A 26,487-nucleotide genomic window follows, 5' to 3' on the forward strand; every position below is an offset into this window, starting at 1 on the left:
TTCTTATTCTTTTCCATTCTCTTTCTGCGTTCTACTTCAACAGTTCCCACTATTTTTTCTCTTCTTTGTTTCTTTGTATATAGATTTAATTTATGGGTTTGATTTGACACAAATAAAGAGATTAAATTTGTTGAGTTAACAAACCCAGCTCAAATTCACCACCGTGAAAACAAATCATTCAAATGCATAAAGTTGACATTTGCATAAAATTGACATTTGCTTTGTTCTTTGTGTTGGTTTCTCTCTCTAGTGTTGTTCTGGGTTTTGTTATTAAGCTCTAGTTACTTTAATTTCTTATTACATATTCAAGGAACAATCTTCATTTTCGAAATTACAATTCTTGTCTTCCAAAGAAATATTATTGTTATCAATTGAATGCACTTTGCCCGAAGAAGAGGGCGGGACGGGGGCTTTACTATTGTTATTTGTGTTAACAATAACAATGACAATTGTTATTGTTATTCAAACGGTGGATTTGGAATTGAATAGATCGAGGATCCCTCTCAATAGACAGCTACACTGCTCCAATAGAAGAATAAAATGCTAAACTGTGAGGGATAAGTACGAGTCAATGGAATGTCAAGTGGGGTGGTGGTTATGCGGTGGTGGTGTGGTTATAGGTCAGTACAAAAATGAAGAAGATGATATATTTTTTTTTTGCTCTCTGTCCGTTTCTCTCTCCCTATTTTCTCTTAGATGATATACATTGCAATTTCTTCAATAATGAAGATGATATATTTCTTCAATAATGAAGATGATATACATTGCAATTTCTTCAATAATGAAGAAATCACAATGCGTTGGGGTGGGGGTGGAGGGCGGAAGAAGGTGGGTTTGGTTGTTTGGTTGGGGGTGGGGGTTGGCGTGGTGGTGGTGGTGTTCTTCAATAATGAAGAAATCACAATGCGGTGGGGTGGGGGTGGAGGGCGGAAGAAGGTGGGCGGCGGCGGTGTTGGTGGCGGGGCGGCGGTGTTGGTGAGAATGAGGAGAAAGTAGAAGAAAGAGAAAAAAATAATAAAAGAAAAATAAAAAATGAAGAGTTGGTAATTTTTGACGTGGCAATGACTCGGCAATGATGTGGCAATGACGTGGCGCGAGTGTAATACACTCAACTGGTCCAGGCCGCTAAGGGGGGTAAATAATTATCAGTTAAGTTGTTTAGGGGGTAAATAATTACCAGTTAAGTTTAGTTGCTAAAGTGAGTTTTGCTGCCAAGTTCCAGGGGGAAATGATGTCTTTTCTCTAAAAGTAAAAATGGCATATGCAAAGCTCGGAAAACAAGTTAGACGACTAGATTTCAAGAAGCCAAAGAGTTGCATTCAAACAGGATGGTAAGATAAATTACAAAATCCATGAAGCTGTCTTTACTATACAAAAAGTTCTGCACAAAACTATGGAGCATCACTTATTAGATGACAGTAATCAGCATCCAAACCTGGTTATTGCAAAAGCATGTGACAAGAAGACAATCAATCTTGAACTCAAACTTCAGAAGATGATTTGCTTCCCATGCGCCGTTGTTCATCTCAAATGTATCACCTGACAAACTCGAAAGAGTTGCTATCTTTTGCATTTTCTGTTCGAGCCCCACAAAATTGAAGAGAAAAGTGGAATGTAACACATACATGGATGGACTCAGCTCCTTTAGGATCCAATATAATTGTTTTTCTCCGTGCAGCAACCTATGGTTGTGCTAATAAAAAAAATCCAATGAGTTTGCTTCAACCAAGTCAAAGTGTACCAGGAAGTCAGCGCATTACTTGGTTTTGATCATCATCGGACATCTAAGCAGGAAAACAGCTCTGCAATTCAGATTCTGGCCTTAAGGGATCTCCAGTCAGCTGTAAAGTAAAGACACACAAAACCAATTGACGAAGAGAAGTTCACCTCTTTAAACACGAATGTAGTAGCTATTCAACTTGCTACCTCAGCAACCTCATTTTCACCGTCACTATAATCTCCCCAACGCTTGGTTCCATTCTCCTCAAGAACGACAGTCCTGCATGCTTCTTGTGAAGCAGTAGTCTCATCAGATAGTGCAGGTGTATCTCCAGACTTTTCTCCATTCACACATTGTGATCCCTCATCATCTTTAGGCATGTCAGAATGTAGTTTTTTTTCCACATCTTCTTCCTGACCCTGCATGATCTGCTTACTTCCCATCTCTACAATTTCAGCTTCAGTCCCATCTGCCACCGCTGTGTCGTAATTTTCAGAATCACCTTCCACAGTTACAGCTGAAGGGGATTCTCCTGCCTCAACCGGAGATACTGGAAGTCCATTTTCAGTCACTGGAGAACCATCTGGTGATGTTGGATATCCATTTGGCGAAACAGGCATAACATTTGGTGAAGCCATGTAACCATTTGGAGCAACCGGAAAGCCATTTGGAACCCATGGTTGGCCAGGGACAAACTCAGCAGCATGTGGGTTCATGATTCTAGGATTAGGTTCACCATTGATAAAAGCAGGAGGCTTGTTTCGTGGAACTCGATTTCCAGACCTACCATAGCCACCTGAGAGGCGTGGACCATACGGAACTCGTGCTGTTGCTGACTGATGCGGTGATCTACGAACAGGATTCACAGGAAGCATAGGAGGGATATTCACAGGAGGGGGCAATATTCCTCCATGCTCCTTGAAAACTGGTGCCGGGATCGTACCGAAAACTGGAACAGGTGATGGATTAAATGGAGGTGCGGCTGCCGAAAGTTTCTTGGTTGCTTCTTTTCCAGTCTCAGAATCACCTTGCTGGTCTGATTCAGTAGTCACAGAACTAGTATTGCTGGCATTATCTTTATCATCATTTTTCTCTGTCACTAAATCAGCAGCAGGTTCAAGATCAGAAGAGGTGTCCAGGCTTTTATCAGCTTTGCTTTCTGGCACATCGACTTTGGAAGTAGAATTTGAATCACTGGAAGAACCATCATTTTGGATCCCCGTAACCGAGCTATTTGCAGAGTCTCCTCCTTTGTTTTTGGAAGCAGTCTTTACTTCTGAATTTGTGACAACATTTCCTTCTTTCTCCCCAGAAGCGTCAGCCTTTGTCCCCTCCGAAGATTCGGCTGATACGAGTCCTTTCTCTTCACTTTGTTGAGGGTCATTATTTTCACCAGAATCATTATGTTTCTTCTCTTCTCTGACTTTCTGAACCTTTTCTCCATCACCGGTTCTCGCTGTTGTCGGCTGAGTTGAATCAGTCGCCACAGTCTCCTTGTGTTCTGAACTACCATCCTTTGGCAATTGCTCTGCCACTGCTTTCTCAATGGTACCAGGTGGAGCTAAAGCAACTTCTTTGTAAGAAAATAGTTTTCCAGCTGCCTGAACGCTGATTGAGCTGACAATTGAATTAGTTTTCACAACTTGTTCCGTTTGAGCAGGGCTTGCGGGTCCCGATTTGGGACTAAAACTAGCAGTCTTCACAAACTTCTTTGAAGCAGGAGACAGCCCAGACGATGCAGTAGATTCATTAATTGGAGTCAATCTTGGAGATGAAAAATTATTCGTTTTACCTCGAGCTCTTGGTAAATGGGAAGCATTCGGGAAGTTGGTGTTAAGTTTAGCAAGGTTAGGTTTCCTAGAACTAGAAAGCTTATTACGCCCCATTGTTGAACGGCCTTTGGGTAAAGCCTCTTGCCATCCTTCCTCCGAGGTATCCTCTTGTATCACGTCGTCATTTTTCTCCAATAGTGTCTGTTCTACCAAAACGTGAGCAGATTGCTTAGGTGTGGCTTCGGCAATCTTCAATTCTGATTTGTTGTCTAATTCGGACTTGTTCTCTTTATCACTAGAGTTCTCCACAACAGGACTAGTTGGAGAAAGAAGTTCATCCTTCTCAAATTCATCGGAAGCTATTCCCCCATTTTGCCCTGCCTTGCCTTTAACCTGTTTGAGAAATGAGGAAATTTGGACAGGATACTTCAGTAAAGCGAACTAAGGGTGTGTGGTAGGAAAGAAAATGTTTTCCAGGAAAATAAGTGCTTTTGTTACTAACTTTCTTTTGTTTGGTAAGCAAGCAGAAATAGTGTCTCAAAAGCATTTGTATATAATCGAGGCAAACACTATGGTGGGTGAGTGTGGGGGTGATGGGGAGTGGGGAGGTGACAATCAGTATGGAATGCCACTCATGGAACTTATTTTCCCTATTTTCACTAGGGAAGTCATTTTTAAGGAACATGTTTTCTTAGAGAAAATGCTTTCTCTTGACCAATCAACATGGAAAAATTAGAAAATGGTTTGTGTTCAGAAAGCAAATGACAGAAGTCAAAACTCAAACCTTTGCACGAGCTTGCTTCTTTTGCGCTTCTCTAGCCTTCATCTCAGCATCTGGAGCTATGTAATCCAACAAGTCCGAGACACTAAGTATATCAATGAGGAAAACAAAATTTGATTAGCATATGTAAGGTTTCGCATATTTCTTAGCCTGGTTCTTCCTAAGAGTAACCAGAAAAAGTGTAAAAGTAAGGAACAGGAAGATTATTAAAAAAAACAAATTTATGTAGTGATTTTTTCCCTACAACTATAACTAAATATTAAATGTAAGATTAGGAAAAGAAGAAAAGAAGAAAAGAATAGAGGGTAAGAATATTACTACCTTAGATGGCCTTTGCTTGAGATAGAGGCGTCGGGCTTGGGGGTACCATTTCGTGCAGCTTCTTGCTGCTCAAGTGCTTTAGACTCGAAATACTCAAGCCATGCCGCAGCATCCTGCAGAAAATTCTGAATAAGATTGACACGAGGTCCATCACCGAGAACAAACTGAATGACCAGATTTTCAAACTAATTTATACCTGAGTACGCAAGTCATCAGGTCCAAGTTTAGCTTGCAGTATCTGAAGTGTAGTTTGTTCATGCTGAACGCTTAAGGAATATGCTTCCATTAAAGAAAGCGCAATTGCAATAGCATGATAGCTGGCAGCAGTCTGGAGAAAACAAACATTTCGGTTTTAAAAAACAAAAAGAGAACGCCAACTGGCCGATTTACTAGACACCCAAATACTTTAGAACGAGAGAGAGAGAATTTACTTGAATGTGGTCAGCTCCAAGAAGTCTCTGGTTACACTTAAGAGCCTCGTGAAGGTACCTAAGTGCAACATGGACATTTCCGAGACCTTCTTCCATCATTGCAACATTTATATATGTTGCAGCAGTATTTGGATGAGAAGGTCCACAAGTAAGATGCAAAAGATAGAGGGCACGATTGACATACCTGAATAGAGAAAATTAGTTATCAGTTTTGTCATGATGCAAGGTATTAATCATGAAAAGTACATAAACACAAAGACGGTATAGTTGTAGCCATTATTTGTCTAATATCAGTTTCAGTTCTTTGTTTTCACAACATGGTTCAGGCCTCATGCTCAATGAATAACTCTACAAACCTCTTCTAATAACTAACATTAAATAGAATCAGGAAAGTAAAACTCAAAGCAGACAAGAACAGGCCGTGCTTCATCTGTACTTCCATTTTCCCTTCTTTTATGTTATTAACCTCTTTTATCTGATAAGCCTCGGGTTCTTTCACTGGAACACCAGGATAAAATACACGAGATTGCTTCCAGTATAAATAGCAAAACGAATTTCCACAACAGAGTAAGAGTTATATATTCTATTATGTGATTTAAAAGTCAGCGGGGGAATGGAAGAAGATCTGCAAGAGAAACGGTTTCTATTGGGAAGAAAGTCTGCAACGACCAAGTAATAGCCTGTTCGGCCAATCTTTTGAAAAGCTAAAGGTACTTCTAAAAAAACAACTTTTAATTTGTAACAAGAGTTGTAAAAACACAAAAAAAAAAACACTTATTTTAAAGAATGCCGGTGTTTGGCCAAGCTTCTGGTGAAGAAATAAGTGTTGTTGGAAAGTAGCAGAAGCCGAAAATGTAGCTTCTCCAAAATAAAATAAGAACTTGTGAATTTTTAAGGACAAGATTAGCTTACCAAATTAATATTAGTATTAACTTCCTTTTTCGGTATTCAACACTTAAAAAGCACTTTTTGAAAATATTAGCCAAACACAAATTACTAACAAAAGCACTTCTCAAATGATTTAGCCAAACACAAACTACTACTCTCACAAAGCACTTTCGATGAGAAGTACTTCTCAAAAAAAACTGATTTTGGCAACTTGGCCAAACAGGCTATAAGACTGAGAGCAACAACAGTTGATTTATTCTGTTTAAGTTGATGAATAAGAGAAGCTATTCAAAACCTGATAAATCTGAAGGGATGTTCCATCACACTAGAGTAGAAGGCAAGCAATGAAAACTAAACAAAAAATCAAAAAGAGAGAGGTGCAGGTACTTTAATGCCAACTCTGTGTGTTGAAGTCGGTAGTAGAAAACTGCTAAATCTCCATAACTCTTCATTGTATCTGGGTGATCAAGTCCAAGCTCTCTTTCATTAATATCCAAAGCCTTTTGTTGATAAATAGTAGCCTGATATGAGGAAACATTACAGACATAAGAAAGAAAATCACGATTAGTACGTGTTAAAGGAAAACTATAAGAAAGTTAGGCTGTATCCAGCGAAATAAATATGGCCAGAAAAGGCAGCATGCCGAACTCTCTGCTTTTAAAGAATTCACTGACCAAAATATGCCTTACATATATAAACATTTTATGCTGGTCTAACACACAAGTAGCAACCAATTACTGTTAAAAATTCTCACATAACATAAACAGGCTAGCTTTTCACTTATTTAGGCAGTTCGAACAAGATACCAGCATATTAACAAAGTTATAAAGCCATTTTAGAATCTAAAATATAAACTTATACCTGATTAAAATCACCAGTGTGGTAGAGTACCACAGCTAATAGACTGTATGCACCCGCTGTCATTCGATGGTAAGGACCACAGACAGACACGAGTTTTGAGAGTGCCTTCAAAATCAAAACAAATCTCAGTTCGAGATCTTGAATGATAATCTAGACGTGCCATTGAACAACAAAAAAAAATGGTTACCTTAGTTCCATAGTTTACAGCATCCTCCAGTTTGCCTTTATCCAGGGAAGTTTTGGATGATTCCAGCAGTGTACGTCCATCCGCTGATGAGCATGCAACATGCTGTTGAGCATATCCACAATTGTCAAAACTTTCTTAGGTTCTCCTAATAATTCAAATTTTGCTTCTAATATTTGGAAACTAGTGTGCATACCTTGTATACAGGGACCATACTTATGATATCCGTCTTCTTGAAAGGAAATGGAGAGTCTATATCATAATCTTTTGGAACAAGCTCAAGTCCTACCTGAAATTAGTACGGATAAGGAGGATAAGACTTACTAAGGACTAGGGGTGGCAAAATTAGCCCATGAAAACATAACCCGTCTAACCTGCTCCGTTTTAGCCCAACCCATTTAAAAATTGGGCTGATACATAGCCCAAATTGACCCATGGAAACCATGTCAAACAACAGCAACAACAACATACCCAGTGTAATCCCACAAAGTGGGGTCTGGGGAGGGTACAGTGCACGCAGACCTTACCTCTACCTGCCAGGCTGTTTCCGATAGACCCTCGGCTCAAAATATTTTCAAAATAGATATTTTTTAATTTGATATGTTATATATAGCCATAATAAAGACAAAAATAGTTTTATTAGGTACTTAAAAATTATACAAGAACAAATGAACAAATTAAAACTTAGTAAGAGTTGGGCGGGTTGGGTTATGACCAGCCTTTTAGCCCATTTCAGCCCAAGTAACTTTTGGGCGGGTCATTTATTAACTCAACCCATTTTAACCCCCCTAAATCCAGCCCAACCCGCCCATTTGACACCCCTACTAAGGACAGATAACCAATTTCTTAGCATTCGAATTTTTATACCTTATGGCAAAGACCTCGAAGAATGGCAAATTTTCTAAGATCCTCCCGACTTTCATCCTTCCACTGCCACCCAAACCTCTTTGAAAGAAAAGTTTCTATCCACTTCCATTTCAAGTCATCATCTGAATCACCATTTTCTGCGGAGGGCGTCCCGAGCAATACGTTTAAACAAGAAGCTATTGATGCAGCCACATTAACAATATTATCAACTGCTGCCACAACAGCCTGCAGTATGTGTTTGTAAGCTCTAACAACCATCTCGTGAATACAAAGAGATTGAACGTGAGGAAGTTTGTCTGCAAGTTCCACCTGACATCAGAAGCAAATAGTTAAAATAAAGTAGTGTTAAATATTGAGTTTAGACATTAAAATAAAAATAAGACGTTGAGCTGCACAATTTTTACCAAGAAGACATCAATAAGACTAACAGTTATACTTCCACTCCCCTTTCCTTCCCTTAACTCTCTTTCTACCAACTGAGCATCATGTATAATAACAGAATGGCGACCAAACAATATTATAAGAAAATGCTGAATAATGGGTCATGAAGGGTGTTCAGAAAACCCAGCAAAGGCTTTTTACAAAGGTGTAACAAAGACTTTCCTAGTCTATAAAAATTCAGAATTACAGGAACCAAGCCTAAAAGTATGTAAAAGAGAGAACCAAATACTCAAAATTCAGAAACTTAGAGAACAAGCATTATAAAGTAGCCTTCTCACTGATTTAAAAGAGTCAATAGGAAAGAATTTAAACTGAAACAAGGAGTACGGAAAGTTGGTAGAATCTCTTTGGAAGCACACTTGGTTATTTCTCTCTTGAAATCGAGCTTTATTCATTGAAGATCCTCAAGAAGGATAAAACCTAGAAGAATCAGAGTTTGCAATTCTGCTCACGAGAAATATTAAAGAGTATTGCAAATGCTGTTATGAGGCAGATTAATCCATTTCTCAAGAAAATGATACAGATGGAAGTTGTCTCAAAAGACCTACAAACTCTCAGAATCAATGTGCAAAATTAACTAATACAAATTTAATGGAAGCAAAGACCCATATAGACGATACCAACTAGTTGGAAGCCTAGTTATTTCTGAACACAAACATTAGGTCTTAATGTTTGTCATGCGTCCTTTTTATTCTATACTAGCCTGCATCTTGTGGGCTATATGGATTGAGAGAAATAGAAGATGTTTTAATAACATTGCCAAACCCACCCAGAAAATCAAGTTTAACTATATGCTTTTGCTTTATTAACACTGACATTCATGATTTATTGCGCTAATAAGGCCTGAAGCAATACCACACGTCCCAAGGAGCACATTTGCAAACCCCTGGTGTGCATGAAATCTGTTAGTGTCCTTCCATCGACGGGTGAAAGCTCCAGTGACCCAAAATCAGCAACCTTTCAAATATTCCAGCCAGCGAGAGTTAGTTCAATTTCAAGAAGCAGTAGAGACATGCAAAGTATATAGAGGCACTTACCAGTTTTGGAAGGGCAGTATCAGCATAGTATTTATGTGCCATACTGATCAACTCATCAGGTGACTGCCAAAACAGACAGAACCAGAATACGATTTAAGAACTGTACATGATGATGGAGCATGACAGATTTATCTTACATGTGGCCCTCGGGGCTATTGTTTCCATACATTGCAGCCGTGAAACTAATAGTCTGTTTGCCCAAGCTTCTAAGAAGCCAAAAGTATCTTTTTTTGTTAAAGAGAAGTGCTTATTTCAGAGATTTGAGGTGTTTGGCCCAGCTTTTAGAGAGAAAAAAATATGTGCTATTGAGTAGTAGCAGAAGTTGGTTTTCAAAAGCCGGTTTTTCCCGAAAGCACTTTTAAAACCTTGACCAAGCACAAATTGCTGCTCTAATACTGGCAAAAATAATTTTTGAAATTGATGAGCTAAACACAAACTGCTACTGTCCAAAAATACTTTTTCGAGAAGCACTTCCGACAAAAAGCAATTTTCAAAATAAGTAGATTCTGGAAGCTTGACCAAGCAGGCTATAAACTTGCAAGGACTGAGGACTACTATGAAAGCCAGCAAACACACCTTAAGGTGAAGACCAGTTTCTGATTCTTTTAGGCGCAGATATGCTGCTTCAGGTAGAACCTTTTTCCAAAGCATCTCCATTTCCTCGTCTTGTTTCTCTAGTTCTTTCTTGTCACTTGACGGAACTTCATTCCCTGAACTGGCTTTGCTGCTCTTATCATCTGATTTCTTCTTAATATCCTTTAGCAGGCCACCGTTCTTCCCAAGACCCTTTACTGCTGGCTCCACTTTAGCTTCATCAGTTTTTTTAGACTCAACTTTCCCGGACACCTGATTTTGCAAATGTTGCACCCAACATGCACCCAGCTCCCATCTAATAGATTTCAGCTGTTTACTGTCTTCTTCCTGCAACTTCTGCAAGCTTTCACCGAGCACCTGTCTTACTAAGGACTTAGCAGCCAGAACGTCTTCGACATCTGTACCGTGGAATTTATGTACTTGGCTAGGTGTCTGAGGTGTTGATGACTTGTGCAATAGCATTCTCAAGCTGCATAAGATGAAGAAAACGGTTAGTAGAATGAAGGGCAGCCCAGTGCACTAAGTTTCCGCTATGCGCGGGGTCCGGGGAAGGCCTGGACCAACAAGGGTCTATTGTAAAAACAGTTAGTAGAATAGTTCATGAAAATATAAAACAGTTCACTAAGGTAGGTACATATATTAATCTTAGTGTCATCTGATTCTGGCCAACTCTACTGACCTGTTAACATTTAACGCGTTTGCACCTCCCTCCGCCTGGTCATCTATTTCAATATCCTGAGGAATGGGTTTTGTCCCCCAGTTCACCTCGGCTGCAACTTTTACGATAGCTGTGTAGCCACAGTGTCTAACCACCACTACACCCAAGGTGGAAGTGTCCTGCGACGAAACGTAACACCATAAGATATGAACTGCTTCAACAAATAACAAAATCAGCTTGCAGATTATTGAAGTGCGTGACCATCTCATCTAAAAGCTTAAGTTGTTAAAGAGAGCACAATTTTATTTATACAATCATATTCTCAACATGCCCCTCATGTACGGGCCTGATTCCTTTTTTTTTTTTCATGGGCCAAGCACGTGAAAATTCTTTTTATTAATGGGTGGCGTTGAGATCTGATCCTAGGACCTCTACCTGCTCTGGTACCATATTGAAGTGTGTGACCATCTCATTTAAAACCTTAAGATGTTAGAGAGAGAAAATTTATTTACATAATTATATTCTCAACAAAATGATGAAAAATAAACATATTTATATTCAAACATACATGAACAGTTGCACTCTCATCTGCAGTTATGCCTTTCAGTAAGTTTCTCTTTGCAAGCTCCTCCAGGGACATGCCTAGCACCTGAATGCCGTCATTTTTGTTGTCCAATTTCTTGCTCGCATCTGACATGTCTTTATTCACACTGATAAGAAGATCTCCAATCTTTTCCTCGTATGAATTTGTTCCACCCTGGCTGTTGTCCACTAGATGTTTTATGGCAGCAACTGCTTTGATAACTGATACATCGACGAATAGACTGTGAATTAGAAACGCTTTCCTATCTCTAATTTGCCTTTCTTCCGCTGTTTTACAAGGCATTGCTGCCAGGATCGCGAATTCCTTCGCCCACGGCCTACGATCATGCTTACCATCTCTTCCTTGTCCACCTCCATTTCCTCCCCAATTCTCATCTTCCATGGGAAGTGGAGGAAAAGTAGCTGGATTGTCAGCAACAAAAGGAGGGACAACCCATGTGTTCGCTCGAAAACCATAAGGAAGATTCCCAAACTGTAATAAAAGGTAACCATTCTTTAGCATTCATTGTTTGCATATTCTTGAACTAAGACAACTTTCAAAATGAAAGGAAGAAAGAAAAAGAAAATGTTTTTATAATGTTGACGTGTGGCAAAAATTTTGAATTTATATTTTTTTCAATAATTCCGTCAGCTGAAATTGGAAATAAGGGAAAATTGAGCCCTTTTGGTAACGGCAGGGTCAAAAAGCCCAACTATTATCGGAAATGTGCTCCTCAGCGAAAAGTACAGGGGCAATTTTGGCCCTTATCCGTAGACAACTATTACTAACCTTATTATGCTCAGTGAATCCTTTCATGAGAGCCTTGTACGCCTGGAACAAACAAACAAACAATTAACAAAGAAATGGCATATATGGTCAATTCACCACTACATACTGGATCTTTGTGGTACGATAGATGATAAGCGTTTAACAAAACACATTCTTACTCACAGCGTCAAAAACTCGACTTAATTGTTTCAACAATCCAACCAAAGAGTGACTCAAAAGACTGCGTTTTCCAGCAGGATAGAAACCTGTCCTAGAAGCAACAATTGTTGTTGGCTTGCCACTGCAAATCCGAACCTGTAATTTATTTCAAGAACCATTAATCAAATTACCATATAACATTAACGGTTTGTTATGAGTTTCAGCACTTCTATCCAAACATGTAACTGCTTATTTATAAAATCAGTCTCAGCACTTGACAGTTGACAGTTATCAACTAGTATTTTAATCAGCTAACCCAAACGAGCTCTTTTGAAACAAATAATTATTAAAACAAAGAAAGCTCACATCAATTTGGAAAAAATCATCTTCTGTTTTATCCTCAAGGAATGGTCGACTTGATCTCCTAATATCTGCACATCCAAACAAATGATTAGCAGATAAGAAAACATTTTTTAAGGAAAATAACTAATTTTTTATACATTTTGTTCTTAAATAAAATTGCAGCAACAAGTAAAGATAAAAGATAAAACTGCAGCTATGAATAGCCTCTTAAGATTCTTTCCCCTGCAATTCCAGCTTCAATAAATTGGATTAATCATTGCTTTAACAATTTCAAAAGACAACGAAAATTAACAAACTTAAGGACCCGTTTGGCCATAGAAATTATTCATTTCGTCCGGAATAATTTTCACTTTTATTTGAAAATCAGTGTTTTGCTATGAAAATTCCAAATCCAACTTGAAGTTGTATTTCAGATTTGGAAAACAACTTATAACCTGTTTTCACTTTTATCCAACTCACTTTTCACTTTTGAAGTTGTATTCAAGTACATTCAAGCATGAATATCCAAACATTATTTACAAAATATATAACCAAACACAACTCCATCTTCAACTGCAACTTCAAAATTTCCAAGTAAAGTGAAAAATATTAGTTTTTATGGCCAAACGCGTACTTAAGATAACTTTGAAGCTAAAGAATAAATAAAACTGCAGCTATGAGTAAGAATAAAATTGCCTCTGAAAGTTCTTTCCCATGCAAAGACTGATCTTTTACACATTAAATAAAATTGCAGCTATGAGTAAAAATAAAAAATAAAAAAATAAAAAATTGTAGCCATGAAAAGCCTCTAAAAGTTTTTTCCCATGCATTTCCACCTCCAATAAATTGAATTAATCAAATAGAAAAATACATTCAACATAAACTCAATAATGAAAATTAATAAACTAAGTTACATGATTACCAAAAAAAATTACTCCCTCCGTCCAAATTTATGTGATACTCTTTTCTTACTCCTTCCGTCCCAATTTATGTGATACTCTTTTCTTTTTCATTAATCTCTAAAAGAATGATGCATTTCTATATTTAGTAACAATAATGATATATTTCTATATTTAGTAACAATTTGACTTTAATATCCCCATTTTACTTCTAATTATATACTCCCTCCGTTTCATTTTACTTGGCCCCTATACTAAAAATAGAATTTTCTTTTTACTTGCCCATTTTAGCAAATTGAGAGAATTTTATTACTTTTTTTCCATACCATAGTCAAATTTAGAGTTACAAAACGTCATTAATAAAGTTAATTTAGTAAAATACACCCCTAATAAAAAATTTCTTTAAGCAATGTGTCAAGTCAAGATGGGCAAAGTAAAATGAAACAGAAGGAGCAATTTATATTCACATAAATATCTATAGCTTATTTTAGACCATAAGTTTCAAAAATAATATGTTCATTTTTAAACTTCGTGCCGAGTTAAATAGGCATAATACATAAACAGACCCTTAAACTTGGCCTCAGCTGGCGACTATGCCTTCCAACTTTGGGTGGACACCAGTAGGCATCTCAATTTGTATAGTCAGCATTTTATATTTACGTGTTCAACTTTATACAAGTTAAGGTGCCTACCTGTGTACCCCTAAAGTTGAAGGGCGTACTCGTCAGCTGAGGTCAAATTTAGAAATGAGATATAGCAACACAGATATTTATATTTTATTTTAGAACATAAGTTTCAAAAGTCTTTATATCATTTCTAAATTCCGTGCACAGTCAAACACCTTCGCATAAATTAAAACAGAGCGAGTCACAAATAAAATAAAGCTCACATTGGATTGGAGGAGTGAGATGTCCAAAAGAGAAGAACTCATAAAACTGTCCCAACCGTGGCGGTGGACACATCATCGCCGGATCACCTTTCTCCGCCGCATCTCCGCCGTCTGCGCCGCCGCACACGGCGGCGACATCTGTCTTCGCCGGTTTTTTCGGCGAACCGGATTTTTTCGGTTTGCCTGATTTTGTATTTTCCGGTTGTGCATTATCTGAACCGGGTTCAGTACCGGTTCGACCGGTTGGTTTAGGTGAAGATGAAAATGAACTGTTGAAAGATGTGGTGCATGCAACTATGTCCAGTAATCGCCTAATGTGAGCTACTGATTGTTCTTCTGTATACTCCTCTGCACCATAATTAAAAAAAAAAAAGTTTAATTAACTAATTAATCTTAATACTATATCAAAAAAGTTAAAAAGATTATATGATGGCTAATGGCAGGGGCGGAAGCAAGATTTTCACTAAGGAGGTTTGAAATATGAAGAAGTAAACACGTGAAAAATTAACGGATGATAAATGGGGCAGGGCGGTGAAGGACAAGATTAATCTTAACATGCAAAATTTTAACTTATGTCCTGTTTAATATTTCTTCGTCCTTTTGTCCTGCTCCATCGAGTCTTCAAAAAAAAAAATCGCGTTTTTTTCCTTTCACTTTGTAATTTTCTATTTTGTTTTAAATTTGTTGTTATTTTTTTTTTCTTTCGAATTAGTACCCTTTAATCAATGTTATCTTTGAAAATCATCAAGGTTCTTGAATGGGAATTGATTCTTTCGGTAAAAAATTACACTATATACATATGGTCAATATTATTTTATATATATAGAGAGAGTAAGTGTTGGATCTCTCGACTTTTTCATGTTTTAATTTTTTATGTTTTTTAACCCCCTTAGTAGAAAATCTGGCTCTGCCACTGGCTAGTAATAGTGATTGTGGAGCGTTGGTTGGTAATAGTAGTTACGGGTAATTGCTACGGTGATGGTCGTTGAAAGTAGCGGTCGACAATGGTGGTTATTTGTTGTATGGTGGTGGCAACTGATAATGATGGTCGGGATATATGATACGGTTGATGATGATAATTGTTAGTGGTAATGATGATAGTTGTGATAATAATGATTAGTAGCTACTAGTGATAATTATAAATGACGGCTACTAATATGACTATGAAATTGGCAGAGTCTGAGAGGTAATGATTGTGATTTAAGATGGTGGTTGAGTGTTAAATGGTTGTAATTTATATTAGTGGGTGGTGATGCCTGACGGTGAAAGTGGATAGGATTGTGGTAAAACACTTTGTTTGCATAACAAATAACATCTTAATTATTCAGACCAATTAAATAATTGTTCAAGAAAATGTCTTAATGATTAAAATATTAAAAGTGAGACCTAAAATAAAGAGTTAATGAATTAGATTCAAATTTCCATTGAGCGCAAACAACATTTTAGTGATTTATAATGAGTAAAGTCTAGTAATTTATAATAACAAGATGATTTTATGGTTGTTCTACTTTAGTGCACTAAATTTAATTACTATAATTTAATAGCAAATAATTTTGTGAAAACTATTTTAAAGATCCTAATATGGAAATCTATGACAGTCTTGTATGATTTAATTTTTTCAAACCATTAAATGTTATGGTAGAGTGATAAATATTTTTTCATTAATAAATTAAAAATTTATGTTCGAATCCTAAAATGAAATTATCTTTAATACAAAGCGTTTGTACTAGGGGTTGGCATGATACAATATTTAAAACTTCGTTCGATAATTTCGGTTTTCGATTTTTAAAATACTATACCATTACCATACCAAATTAATTCGGTATGGTTCGATATTTTTAAGTTCGATTTCGGTATTTTACGGTACGGTAATTCGGTAACCATAGTTTATTCGACTACGACTTATATATATACATATAATAAGAATTAAGACTTCAGCTATTCAAGAAACATCTTAATTATATTATACTAACACCTTACACGTGTAAAAATATTCAAAAGAAAATACAAGCAATGCCCTTCGTTAATCAATTACACAAAAAGGACATTTCAACCAAGATATATATACTTCGGTACACAAAAAAGGCATTTCAATCAATTATATTATACTAACATCTTACACATGTGAAAATATTTAAAAGAAATTACAAGCAATTCCATAGTCTAAACAATTAGTTTGTACTAATACTAATTATATATTTGTTAGTATTATATATATATATATATATATATATATATATGATTTGTATATTTAACTATATGGAATACTTCGGTATGGTATTCGGTATTTCGATATTTTATTTATCAATACCGAATACCAGATCAACTACCAAACTTTTTAAAAATGCATACCAAATACCATAATACCGAAACTGTGGTATCAAAAATTTCAATTTCGATATGTTAATCGGTATATATTATATACTGTACCGTGCCCACCCCGTGTACGTTTCTCGATGCAAAATCAAATTAATGGTCCGTCCAATATAAATATCAAACACATTGCCAAAAAAGAAAAAAGAAAAATGAAAAAGGCAAGTTTTCCATGACTCCTAAGGGGTCGTGGGCAATTATGTGGTGCGAAAAGGACTAGGGGAGATCACGTGATCTTCTTAATTAATGCATATAAGGTGGGACCAAGCGCATAGAGAAAAGTACCTTCGACTAGGCTGAGATGGCACGGTTTCAGCAACACAATCTCCACTGTATCTTTTAGCCTTGTTCCTCTCACCTGTCCCATTCCAAAATCCACCATTAATAATTATAAAAAAAAAAAAAAAAAAAATGTCACTTTTTTATTTTCGGACATTATAAAGTATTCTTATACTAATATCAGTAAGAATATAAAAAAGATTATTATTATTATTTTATATACTTTTAAAAATTATAATGATAATGTGAATTAAACTTAAGTAAGAAAAAATGATCAGTAAAAATTTATATAGCCGATCCAACTTATTTAGGAGGAAGGCATAGTAATTATTGTTGCATGTTAAATAAAACAAAACAAATGCGTTATTGCATTGATTTAGAGGACACAATTACATTAACAAACTTAATTCTAATTTAGATGTTAATTACATTAATAGTTTTCCACTGACAGAAGTATTAACTAGCCATCAATTGAAGCTAATTACACAAATCTTTTTTAATTGGTGTTAAATCATTCGATATTCGTAATCCATGACTGATTTAAATTCGCGCTAAACATGCCTACTAAGGGGTAAAGCACTTCCTAATTTAAATGGTTAATAGATTATTTGACCAAGTTTTTAGGAAGCTGAGATGCTTATTTTTCTTTACAAAAAAAAAAAAAAAAAAAAAAACTTATCGTCCTACCTTGGTAGGAGTCAGGCCTGCGTACACTCTACCCTCCCCAGACCTCACGTTGTGAGATTTCACTGGGTTGTTGTTGTTGTTATTGTTGTATTTTAGAAAGTTGAGTTGATTGGATAAACATTTAAGGGGGAAAAAAAGTGTTTTTGAGCATAGCAGAAGTTGTTCTTCAAAAATTAAAAAAGTAGTTTCTTTGCATAAGCACTTGTGGAACCTTGGTCACGCACAAATGCTCTAATATTTGCAAAAGTATTTTCAAATTAATTAACCAAACATGAATTGTTACTCTCCGAAAGTACTTTTTTCAAAAAGCATTTCTAACAGAAACAATTTTCAAAATAAACTGATTTTAGTAATTTGAACAAATAAACTACTTCCTCCATTTCAATTTATGTGAACTATTTCCTTATTAGTCCGTGCGGAAAAGTATGACCTCTTTCTATATTTGTAAACAATTTACCCTTATGCAATTATTTATAACCAAACAAAATATATGTGACTCATTTAACATTATAAGTTTAAAAGTCTTCTCTTCTTTCTTAAATACCGTGTTCAGTCAAATAGGTCCACATAAATTCAAATGGAGGAAGTACAAGTTACCACCATCATTTTTATTTTTATCTTTTTGCATTTTTCTTTTCAATTTTATCAAAGAACGAATTATTTTCTAAAAAATGGAGGATGAAAAGGACACTCTTATAACATGCATTCAAGTCTTATAAGAGTGCAATGTACAAAAAAAGGTTTAAATGTTACCTCATGTGACAAGGAGTAATTGGTCATGTGACATGTCTCCACATTGACGGCTAATAGCTTTCTCACATCTAAAATCTTGTCCGTTGATATCCCCTATAAGTCAACGATTGTAATTGACCATAATCATATACGTGCACCACCAGATTATAAATTAATAATCTGTTTGATTAGGCTTATTTTTCTAAAAAAAGTACTTATTTTAACAAGTGAGGTGTTTGGCTAAACTTGTGGGAGGAAATAAGTATTTTTGGAGAGTAGCAGAAATAGTTTTTCAGAAGCTAAAAAAAATAGTTTCCCCCAAAGCACTTTATTTTAAAAACACTTTTCAGAAAATATACTTAGAAGTACTTTTTAAAAGCTTAGCCTAATTGCTGCTTAAAAGTGCTTTTTAAAATAATTGGTCATATACAAACTGCTTCTCACCAAAGTATTTTTTGAAAAGCACTTTCAAAAAAAAAATAATTCAAAATAAGCTGATTTTAAAAATTTGACCAAACAGGCTATTGTGACTATTTTACTTTACCTTGAGCATCACTTGTGAGTCTTCAGGTGTTTCCACCGTTATCTCTATAACGTTTGGTAGAACTGCAATTCAAAAATTAACACCAAAAAATTAATATTTACAGGAAAATGCAAAAAAATAAAAATAAATAATATAAGTCGCTTTGTATAACCAATGACTTATTTTGGGGATTTAGTTGTATTAAACAATTAACTTAATAACGATTATCATATTTTGTAAATTATCATTACATAGACTTTAAAACTCTTGTTTCTGTTGACATACCTAAGAAATATCGAATACCATGCTAGTGACCATGACATGTAATTCGGTTTATTATTTCATGAACTTATTATAAAATGCATAAGGAAAATATTTTTGGAGAAAATGTAATCGAGGGGTTGATATACTTTTGTTCCCATAAGATAACATGAATAATTTTTTTTAAAAAAATTATCGTATACATTATCAGTTCAAATCTAATTGAATAAACATTGTTATTATTGGGCAATCTACCTTAGTTTAGTGGTATATCACTTGAGGTGTAATTAACTCGATAAACTCGTTAGGAAATAATAAAATTATGTACGTCCAACATAATTCATAAGTATAGGAAGCAGTCCTACCAAATTTAAAGAAACCAATTGTATTTCGATTATTAATACTATATATTTGAGAATTCTAATATAGAAATTATGATGGAATCCACATAAAACATAACTCAATTATAAACTAAAGTAAGTTATTAAACGTGAAAAAACCGATATTTACGATATTGAAGTGAGTTTTAAGAAAAAGACAAGCACTACAACACTATGCATATAGCTACAGAATCTTGGTTACGAATTCAAACATCGTGACTAGTACATAATAACAGCCACAAAAATTTGAATTGTCTAAATCGATTAAAGATAAAGAATGACGGGGGGAAAAGATGTTGAGAGTTAGAACAGATAGTATTTGAAATGAGTAAAATTTTGATAAATAAGAAAAAAAAATAAACAAATGGAAAAATCCATGAAAATCTATTAAAGATGATAAGAAAAAGATAAGGTGGGATATAGCTAGCACAGGTACCTTTCTCTTCTTTCTTCTTCTTCTCTCCCTTAGCTTTGTGTGGCTTAGCTTTTCCAGCTTTAGGAGCCATTTTTTATTCTTTTCTTCAAACTTCAACAATATGTTGGCAATAAAGAACTTCAAATTCTTCTACTTTTTCTTGGCAATAAAGTATTTCAAATTCCCATATATTTACATGAGAATTAAGACTTAAAATTCATATTCATATGTATCATGAAAATGTTGCTAAGTCTTGGAAGTAGAAGAGAGCCTTGAAAGAAGCTAAGATAAGAAGAATGAAAATGAAACAAAGAAAGATAAGGGGAAAGAATATATATAATAATAAGACTAAGAGTATTTTCTTTTCATTTGCTTTGTAGTAGTTCTTGTGAGTATATTATCTAAGAGGATATAAGAAAATAGAGAGCTATAGAAGAAATAAGAGGGGGTTTTATTTTTATTTGTTGTTGTTGGGGATAGGATAAGGTAATACAATCTCCAACCCATAGCCTAAGAGCATTTAGCCCTTTTGTTGTTTGTACATATGTGTGTGTATATCAGAAAAGAAAGAATGTGAGGCTGGCAATTTCAGACCTCTCGTTTCTCTTCCATTCTTTCTTGATCTCTCTTTCATCTTGCCATTTAAAGTCTTTTATTGTTTTTGTAAACCCCTTAGGTGTGATGGGATGTTTTGAGTTTTTTTATTTTTAATTGGAGGTCTCAGGTTTGAGTTTTAAATTTATTATTTATAGAAAGTGCTTCACTCTCTTGGTGGGTCTGTCCTATGTGAATCCGAATTGGTCGGACGAGTGGACTGCCGATATCAGATGGTTAAATAAAAAAAAAGGTTAGGAATTTATTTTTTGTCATTAAATGGGACTAGCGCTTTACTCACTTAATCGGCCTATCCGGCATGAATACAAATTATAATCAAACAAGTAGACTGTGGATATTGGATGAGTAAACCAAAGTTAAGAGAGTGGTGGATGGTCCGGATTCCTCCATTTTTAATTAAATTTGTCGAGTTTGAGCCTTGAGAATGAAAAACATGCTTTACCCGGTGATGGAGCTACAATATAGTTATGAGTTCGGCCGAATTCATTAAATTCAATCAAATCCTGTATTTGTTTCATGAAGTTTACTTAATATGTATAAATAATTTATTCAAAACCTAGAAAGTAAAAAAAATTATTATTCCTAACTTAAAATCTTGGAAGTGCCTCTAGTCCTTTCCCCTCTTAGCGGAAATTAAATTGATCAACTGGACTAACATATCAGATGGTTAAAACAAAAAACAAAAAAATACTAGAGGTTTATTTGTTTTTTGGGTCATTAAAGTGGACCAGAAGCAGCTATAACTCAAGAAAAGTTAAAATACTTGTTAATCATCTTCAAACGATTTGACTTTTTGTTTTCAAAGAAGTTAGTGGAAGATAGAAACACTTGGCATTAGTTTAGAAGATAAGAGGTTTATTTGAAATAGTAAATTTTCAAGGTTTAATTCAATGCCACGTATATAAATTTGGTTCTGAATATGCAGTTACAAGTTAGGACCAATATTTACACAAAGCTATCTGTCAAATATATATACACCGTTAATCCCTCATCCCTTTGCTCAATTATTTTGACTTCTTTGAACTTTGAGTATTACATTTATTAGGGCAAAAAGCACCAGAGGCTTTCAAAGTACTTAATAGTCTTAATTAATTTGTTAGGTTATTCTTAATCACCTCCAAAGTGCTTAATTTATTCTCGAATTATTTAAACAATATAACATTTTTAAAATTATAAATTTTAAAAAAAATTATTTCTTAATTTTATGTCCAGTCAAATATATTCATGTAAACTAAAAAGGAGAGAGTAGTTATTTTCCTTCAAAATTAAGGGTAAATTACACTAAACACCCTTTCAATATGACTCAATTTTAGATATACCCCCTTTATTTTAAAAATCAAACCCGTACACCCCCTATGCAGGGGCGGATTTAAGTGGAGGTGAGGGTGACACCCTCGGCAAAAAATTACAGTGTATATACAGGGTAGATTTTTTGTGTTTATGTACATATATTAACTTTTGAACACCATGAGCATATGTAAAAAGTTAGCTCAAGCAGTCCTGGGTGTCCATAATTGTCTCTAGCATTCTAGATTGATTCCCATCAACAATATTATTTTTTATATTCAGCTTTTGTTGTTGTTTTCGAACCTCGTAATGTAAATCCTGGATCCGCTATTGCCCCTCTACTATAAAAATCTTATAGTTGCATCACCTATTAGGCATATCTGTAACTAATTATATTAAAATATAATTATTAAAGATAAATTAAAACTATAAACAATAGGTTCTTACTATACGAAATTTCAAACGATTAATTTATTAATAAGACTTTGACTATAGAAAAGGATAACTATGGTTTAAAATATGTATCTTTCGAAAGTCATAAATAAAAAAATGAACATAAATTATTTAATAAAATATATAAATAGAAACTGAGCACTTTATATGCAAGTTATTCGTAATTTTTTTAGTTATAGTATTTTATTAAATGGAAATTTCTCTTTTTATTTATTTCCCTTCAAAATTATCTTAAATATACTTAGTTAGATAAAGTTTTATTTATATAAAATTTTCATTATATAAAAGGTCTATATATTTTTATAAACAAAGGGATAATATTATAGGGAGTGTAAGTGTAGAATTTTCATAATATATGAGGTGTAAGTGTGTAAGTATAGAATTTTCATAATATAGAGGGTGTAAGTATTTAATTTTAAAATACAGAAGGTCTATTCGTAACTGAGTCATAATATAAAAGTATTTAGTGTAATCAACCCTAAATTTAATTTGTTGTTGAGTCGCTTGACGATGGCAATGAATTGAATATGAAGTTTTTGCATGGATTTCCCTTCAAACGCATTGGTCTTTAATTTTTGCCCCTCATATTTGTGGTCTTTAATTTTTGTCTCTGCTGCTCATTTTATGAAAACATTCAGACCTGCTTAGCTCAATATAGGTTTTGTAACATTAATTATTTTCGGAAACTAAGCCTTTACTTCGCTCGGCATAAGTTCTGTGGCAATTAAGTTATACGTTGTGTAGTTCTTCAAAATTTGTTGTAGTGTTCAAAAATAAGAGTTATACCTTTTGGGGCATATGTTCTTTATCTTTTTTCGTGCCTGTTTTTGTGGACTTTGATGTGTTTTTGGCCACATTTATGTTGAGTTTTGAAAATTTTGCCTTGTCTGACATAATTTGTGGGAATAAATATAAATTTATGCCAAGCGAAAACTAAACTTATGTCGTGCGAAAAATATTGAAGGGCAGAAATTAAAGACTACAAATTCGAGGGGCAAATATTAAAGACCACTCCAAAATAGTGGCATTTGTGCGAATGACTCAATGTAAATCATGGCTCCTAGTTGGGGTAAGCATTTCATGCTGCGGCATATTTTGACATCGTCACTTAAATGGCAGTCAGTATTCTAATCTTTGTGCATAAAATAGCCGGTATGAAACTTGTATGCAGAATAGAATGCTCTCCTCTTCTTCCTCCTCTTATATGGATGAATAAACCATCAAAGTTTATATAATATCCCAGGCCAAATTTCAAACAAAAATACCTGAAGTTTGGGACTCTTTTATCTGAAGCTAGGTACTGCCAAACCAAATTTCAGACAAAAGTATCTGAAGTTTGGGACTACTAAGCCAATCTTCAAATAACATTTTGTCTGAATTAGGTTGAAGTTTGTAATTTTAGGAACAATTTTTTTCAACTTTAATCCCACAAGTTTAAACTTAATTTTGAAACGGCTAAAAAATACAAAAAGAAAAAAGTATAAAATTCGGCTATGGCTTAAATAGTGGTTCTTAAATCGACTATTTGTGTCCTTCGCCCTAGTTTGGTCACGACAAATTCGCCGACTTCTTGTGTGTTAAATATTTTTTAGATAGAAATAAATTACAAAAAAAAAAAAAAAAAAAAAAAAAAACTTGATATACTAGGCTAATTCTAGTCTTGCCATAAAAAATAAATAAAAATTTAATCTCACTTCTAATTGTGGGAAGAAATTATAAATATAAATGTACTCTCAAAACTATGATTTGACGACTCAAAAGAAAAACGAAAAGAAGTATATGACCCCATTTGAGTACAAGCACCAAACCAACCAATTAGAAGTACAGACATACAAAAGTAAATTGATTTCTTGTTTTTGTTTTTTGGTTTGTGCCTTTTGTTTTTATGCTTTTGGCATGAAAAACGTACTCACTGTTTTCCTTTACAAAATTTCCCTTTTCTGTTTATTATTATTTTTAATCCATCCACTATTTTACTAGATCACATTGCATTGTCCAAGTTGTATTAAATATGTTTGATAACGTCCAAATCCACTCCTCAAAGAGAAAGTGTACACGGTCGTCATAATATAATTTACCCAACTATGAGTCGGGGTCGATCCCACAGGGAACAATATACTAGGCGATTTAAACAAGTAAGGAATTATCACCAACTACGCTAAGCCAAACACTTTTTGAATACTTGATTTTAAGAAAATTATAACTAATGCGAAAATATAAACTAATCTAGAAAGCAAGTAAAATGATCAATGGCCACAAGCATGGATACAAGAGAAATTACTCTCAAGTAATGACCCAATGTATTTTACAATTTTATAACTATGAGCGGGTTTATGTTAATAGATAATGATTTCTAAAATTTCATTGAAAGTCTCTCAACCAAATCAATGAATTTCACTCTAAGCTTTCTCAAGCCTTAGAGTGTGATGTTAAACACAATCAATTCAACCTCAAGTTAACTATCCTATCTCTAGCTCAAGTTATTAGATGGATTTAATGACTCAAATCCTTGCTATCTAACTCTTTTCCTAACTTTCACTTTCTTTCTCAAGCAAAGTAAAAGTACTTAAGCACAAATAATGTTTGCAACCATTAAGAGACATTTAAGCATGAAGAGTTGATAGAAAAACATTAACCCACTTCATTAGAAATAAAAATTGTTCAATACATAAGCAAAACAAGAGATTTTATTCAATACTTGATAATGGATATTCTCATAAACAAGATGCAAGTGAGAGAATAAAGTATAACACACTTAAATATTCAATACATAATAAGGAATTAAGAAAGGGTTAAGAGTTTTATCATTCAAGAGCTCCAATCCTCTCCTCCAGTGATGTGGTTGATGATGAACCCTAGCTCCAAGCTTGAAATGTGGCCAAAGATGACAAGTAAAAATATACTGGACAAGTAAAAGAAAACAGAGAGGATAAAATATATCTTAATTTTAACTTTGAATGAATAAATTCTAGTACCGTAAGTTCGAGGACACAAACTTTAAAGAAAACAAGCGTAGTTGAATAAATATATTTATGATTATTAAATTTATTTATTAAGGAATAAGGGGTGCGCAAAAACTTTAAAGACGAATTATGAACATACGTCTTCATGTTGAAATTGTATTTGTTACATTAATGAAAGGAAACAGTCTCACATTTAATTTCATGAAAACTAGCTACGTTACGTAGCATAATTTGATGACAAAAGCACACTTAGAAACAAAGTGTAACACATCTAACAAGATGTATACGTATATTGATTGATTCAATTTCATTTAGCCCAAGTATTATTCTTTGAGCGGGTTATCAATTTACTAATTAATTCACTTTGATCTGTCCAAATTCAATTTATTTGACACTCGTGTAACATTGAAAGACCATTTAGGTGTACATATGTACTAGTGTACAAAGCTAGTAACTGAACAATTTGGGCAATGTTTTTGACATCGACATAGTATGACATCGACAAAGAAAAATGTGGAAGAAAGTTTTTTTGTTTTAGAAGAAAACAATTACCTAATACATACCCAATAGAATTGGATTCTCCTACTTAATACTTACCTAAAAAATCGATCTTGATATGAATTTCATCACTATTACATATTTTTTTAAAAATACAAAATATTGCGTGAAAATTTAATTCAAAATATGAAAAATTATTTGGCATAGCTATCTCTAAGAGGTAATTATTGATAATAACTACCTTTTAATTTATTTATATTTTATAGCGACAGTGATTTTGTAAATTATCATTCGTAGCTATACCAAATATATTAGATTTATGGCTCATATTTCTCCCTCACCTCTCTCTCTCTCTCTCTCTCTCGGTCACTCTCTCTATCTCTTCTTCCTCACTCTCTCTCTTCGTCCCCCCCCCCCCCCCGCCCTCCTCTCTCTCTCTTCTTAGATCTGCTTCTAGCCACCAACCCTCCACTATCGGCGCCACTGCGACAACCACCATTTCCGGCGGCAATCTCCAGTTCTGCTTCTCTCTCTGTTTCCTCTCTTTTCTCAGATTTGCTTCTAATCGCCACCGCGACAATCTCCGTTCCCTCTCTCTTCTCAATTTCGTGTTCTTCAGTCCAAAACCAAAGAAAAAAGTGAGAAACTTAAAGAAAGGTTGAGGAAACTAGAAGAAGCTTCGGAGATGAAAGCTTCTCAGATCTGGACGGCTACCGGAATTCATGGCTTCTTCTCCTTATTGTTTCTTAGATCTTAGTGTATTTGAATGTATTGGTTTTTTTCTCTCTCTATATACATATGTTGTATATTAGATCTTGTTGGATAG

The 26,487-nt window shown here is 34.6% G+C and overlaps 2 protein-coding genes across 3 annotated transcripts in view; one reads left to right on the plus strand and one right to left on the minus strand.

The window, feature by feature from the left end:
• LOC132038994 (spindle pole body component 110) overlaps window positions 1-26,487 on the plus strand; it is a 112,807-nt gene that overhangs the window by 31,676 nt on the left and 54,644 nt on the right. The gene's annotated exons all lie outside the window — the stretch shown is intronic.
• Window positions 1,298-20,447, minus strand: LOC132040171 (protein REDUCED CHLOROPLAST COVERAGE 2). Of its 2 annotated transcripts, none has more exons than XM_059430789.1 (23): window positions 19,867-20,447; window positions 18,811-18,872; window positions 18,288-18,380; window positions 16,854-16,926; window positions 14,196-14,543; window positions 12,432-12,496; window positions 12,090-12,221; window positions 11,928-11,969; window positions 11,124-11,630; window positions 10,577-10,734; window positions 9,880-10,366; window positions 9,304-9,366; window positions 9,122-9,223; window positions 7,826-8,134; window positions 7,155-7,247; window positions 6,962-7,063; window positions 6,775-6,879; window positions 6,301-6,434; window positions 5,026-5,209; window positions 4,791-4,922; window positions 4,595-4,719; window positions 4,277-4,358; window positions 1,298-3,885 (listed from the first exon to the last, which is right to left on the minus strand). In XM_059430789.1, the coding sequence occupies exons 1-23, from the start codon at window positions 19,934-19,936 to the stop codon at window positions 1,915-1,917; spliced, it is 5,439 nt and encodes a 1,812-aa protein (XP_059286772.1). In that variant the 5' UTR covers window positions 19,937-20,447; the 3' UTR covers window positions 1,298-1,914. The 2 variants fall into 2 exon arrangements, with proteins under 2 accessions (XP_059286772.1, XP_059286773.1); XM_059430790.1 differs by having other exon boundaries at window positions 4,595-4,707; window positions 19,867-20,446.

The sequence above is a fragment of the Lycium ferocissimum genome, chromosome 12, assembly GCF_029784015.1.
Source record: "Lycium ferocissimum isolate CSIRO_LF1 chromosome 12, AGI_CSIRO_Lferr_CH_V1, whole genome shotgun sequence".
NCBI lineage: Eukaryota > Viridiplantae > Streptophyta > Magnoliopsida > Solanales > Solanaceae > Lycium > Lycium ferocissimum.